At 43.9% G+C, this 2877-nt stretch overlaps 1 protein-coding gene across 1 annotated transcript; it reads left to right on the top strand.

The window, feature by feature from the left end:
• Nucleotides 1-319: 319 nt before the first annotated feature.
• Nucleotides 320-1920, top strand: LOC127507165 (achaete-scute homolog 1b-like). Its single transcript, XM_051884113.1, has one exon. The coding sequence runs from the start codon at nucleotides 587-589 to the stop codon at nucleotides 1130-1132; it is 546 nt and encodes a 181-aa protein (XP_051740073.1). The 5' UTR covers nucleotides 320-586; the 3' UTR covers nucleotides 1133-1920.
• Nucleotides 1921-2877: the final 957 nt, after the last annotated feature.

Here is a 2877-nt window from a genome sequence, read left to right as displayed (position 1 = left end):
GCAGCGTTTTCATTAGTAATCTCAGACTTTTGGATTCCGCTGTATTTTATAGCCTACCAATCCATGTTTTTTACATGCAGCCTAATACATGTCGTAGGCTATCTGTATGTTGGTATTTTTGTTAGTATAACTGAGCGCTTTCAAAGTAGTTATGCTAGATTCAAAAGCATCTATAAAGCCATTCACCTTTTATTCCGCACATTTTGTGGTCTCTCATTCAGTTTAAAAGCGTTTGAATCCACCAATAGGCTTTGAGACTGCAGATATTGGGATGTAAATGAGCACACAGCGCGTGCTGGCGCAGTGAAAGCGTCTGATTGTTTATTGAGCTCGCGGAGCCACGCGCCCGGCTCGCGGAGCGTCACCCGGCGGAGGCGGAGTCTCGAGCAAGAAGCGTGCGTCTTCAAAGGGGGTGGGGTGTCGGGCGCGTGTTGAAAAAGCCGAGGGCTGCCAAAGTTTGTATCAGATACGAGGGACAGCGAGACTCGGACCACAATACTCCCGACCGACCACGCGAAAGGCACGAGAGTCGTGCGTCGCCACTTTTTTTTGACAGTGACAGTGGATTTGAGAGTTACCAAAAGAGATGGATACTGCAACGCAGTTGGCGCAAAGTGCATGCAACGCGACCATCACCCTGCAAGAGTGCGCGCTCCCGAGTCAAACCAAGTTGAAGGTGCTGAAAAGACAGCGCTCGAGTTCGCCGGAGCTTTTGCGCTGCAAGCGGAGACTCACATTCAACGGGCTGGGATACACCATCCCGCAGCAGCAGCCCGTCGCGGTGGCGCGACGCAACGAACGCGAGAGAAACCGCGTCAAACAAGTCAATATGGGATTCCAGACGTTGCGCCAGCACGTCCCTAACGGCGCGGCCAATAAGAAGATGAGTAAAGTGGAAACGCTGCGTTCGGCGGTGGAGTACATCCGCGCGCTGCAGCAGCTGCTAGACGAGCACGACGCGATCTCCGCCGCATTCCAGTGCGGCGTTCCGTCACCGACACTCTCGAACTCGTACTCCGCAGATCCAGAGTCGCCACACTCATCCTATTCGTCCGATGAAGGGAGTTACGAGCACCTGAGCTCCGAGGAACAAGAGCTGCTGGACTTCACAACTTGGTTTGATCGCTACTGATGAGATCCCAAACTTTCCAAGGGAACTTCTTGTGACTGCTGGAAACCCAAGTTATTTTGTAACATGGTTGCTAGTTTCTTTCTGGTCTGTTGACCACCTATGGTGGTTTGTTGCTGGTCCAAGATGACCTTAGACCAGATTGAAACCAACTACTGTGTTTCAAAATAGCCTAAACTTCGCAGATGCTGACTCAGTAGTCTGCGGTGCCGTGGCTTAGTGGTTACGCTGGAAAAGGTTGTAGGTTCAAACCCCAGTGGGGTCGATGAGCTTTTACAATACAAGTCAAGACTAAGACGAACATATTTCATAAGTGCAATTTGTGGGGATGATATGTTGATACGTTTCTTTATGTCCTGTTTTGCTATTTTGAGAAACTCCCCTAGTCAATTCCAAGAATGTCAAGTTATATTGATTACCTACAACCAACTACCAGGTCTGCTTAAGGACCTATGTTGAAATTTGTACAATAACTTTTTGTATTGTTAAAGATGAAGATATATTTTTGTAAGTGGAGCACAACAGCCTCTTTGTGACAATGAACTCTGTTAGTTTGTTGTGATAATAACCATTCCGTTATAGATCAAAGTTGTTTTTAACACTGGAGAAGATTTGATCTGTCGATCTGTATTTATCAAGATTTTATTGTTTAGATGTAGTTCTTCCTGTGAATCCGTACATGGCAGATTTTTTTCAATGCACTTGTCCATTTTTAGTAGTGTACATAAGTGATTTAACAAATATATTTTGTGGAAATGTTTTTATAAATAAATCTGCTCTATTTATGAATACATCAGTGTTTCTGGTTGATTTACGACTCAAATGTTCAAACTTGAGTTGGGAAGTCGGTATGTTTTCCCTGCATGACAGGTGATAAAACATCCCTGTGGATGTGGAAGAATCAAAAAACACCCTTTATAGACCTTACGCGCAAGAGATACAAGCGCCGCCATCTTTATAATATTGTCTTTGAACTTCCGTTTTTGAGGTAGCCCTGTACATTTCTATGGCATCGCTGTCAAAGAATAATTAGCTGGTGAAGTGGATTTACTTGTTGTAGAGTTAATGAAAGTTATCGTGAGCACTGTAATGTTTAAAGCAGATGTCTTAAATGTCAGTAGACCCAGAAGATTTTAAAACGAGCAGTTCATTCATAAATACGTAAGATCGCTGTGGAAATACAAACCGGAAGACAAAAGACAACGAGCAGAGCGCTGAAAAGGGGCGGGGCTATATAAACGGATAGTTCCGGCCCTTGATTTTGATTGGTTGAGCCACATTCGAAGCAGTTGTAAAATACCCTAAAATATACAGCTGACCGCTTTACAAGTAGCCTATGCTGCGCCACTGAGTGTATTTTGCTGCATCTGTCTTAGCAACGTAATGTTCTCAATTGATTTTGTTCATTGAAGCTTACTGAATTATGTAGAAGAGTATTGTGAGAGAGATATTGAGTGTATACCTGCATTCAGATTTAGCATTTTCCTTCAGGTCAGTTCTATGTTCATAATAAAAAATCCGTTTGAATGTCGTCCTTTTAACATTTAATGGGTTTTCTCGTGCCCTGCTGACACTGACAGGGCTAGTCAAAGCATTTGTCATTTGCGTCTTGTTCCGTGTTCACAACAAGTTTCAATATAAAAGTCTTTGCGACTGAATGACTCGCTCATAAAGACAATCTTTGCCCCCATCTAATGGCGTAATAAATATAACTTCTGTTGCTGTTCATAGTCAGGGACTATTTTTCC

This window comes from Ctenopharyngodon idella, chromosome 24 (genome assembly GCF_019924925.1).
Source record: "Ctenopharyngodon idella isolate HZGC_01 chromosome 24, HZGC01, whole genome shotgun sequence".
Classification (NCBI taxonomy): Eukaryota; Metazoa; Chordata; class Actinopteri; order Cypriniformes; family Xenocyprididae; genus Ctenopharyngodon; species Ctenopharyngodon idella.
This window is presented reverse-complemented; position numbering and strand designations above follow the sequence as displayed.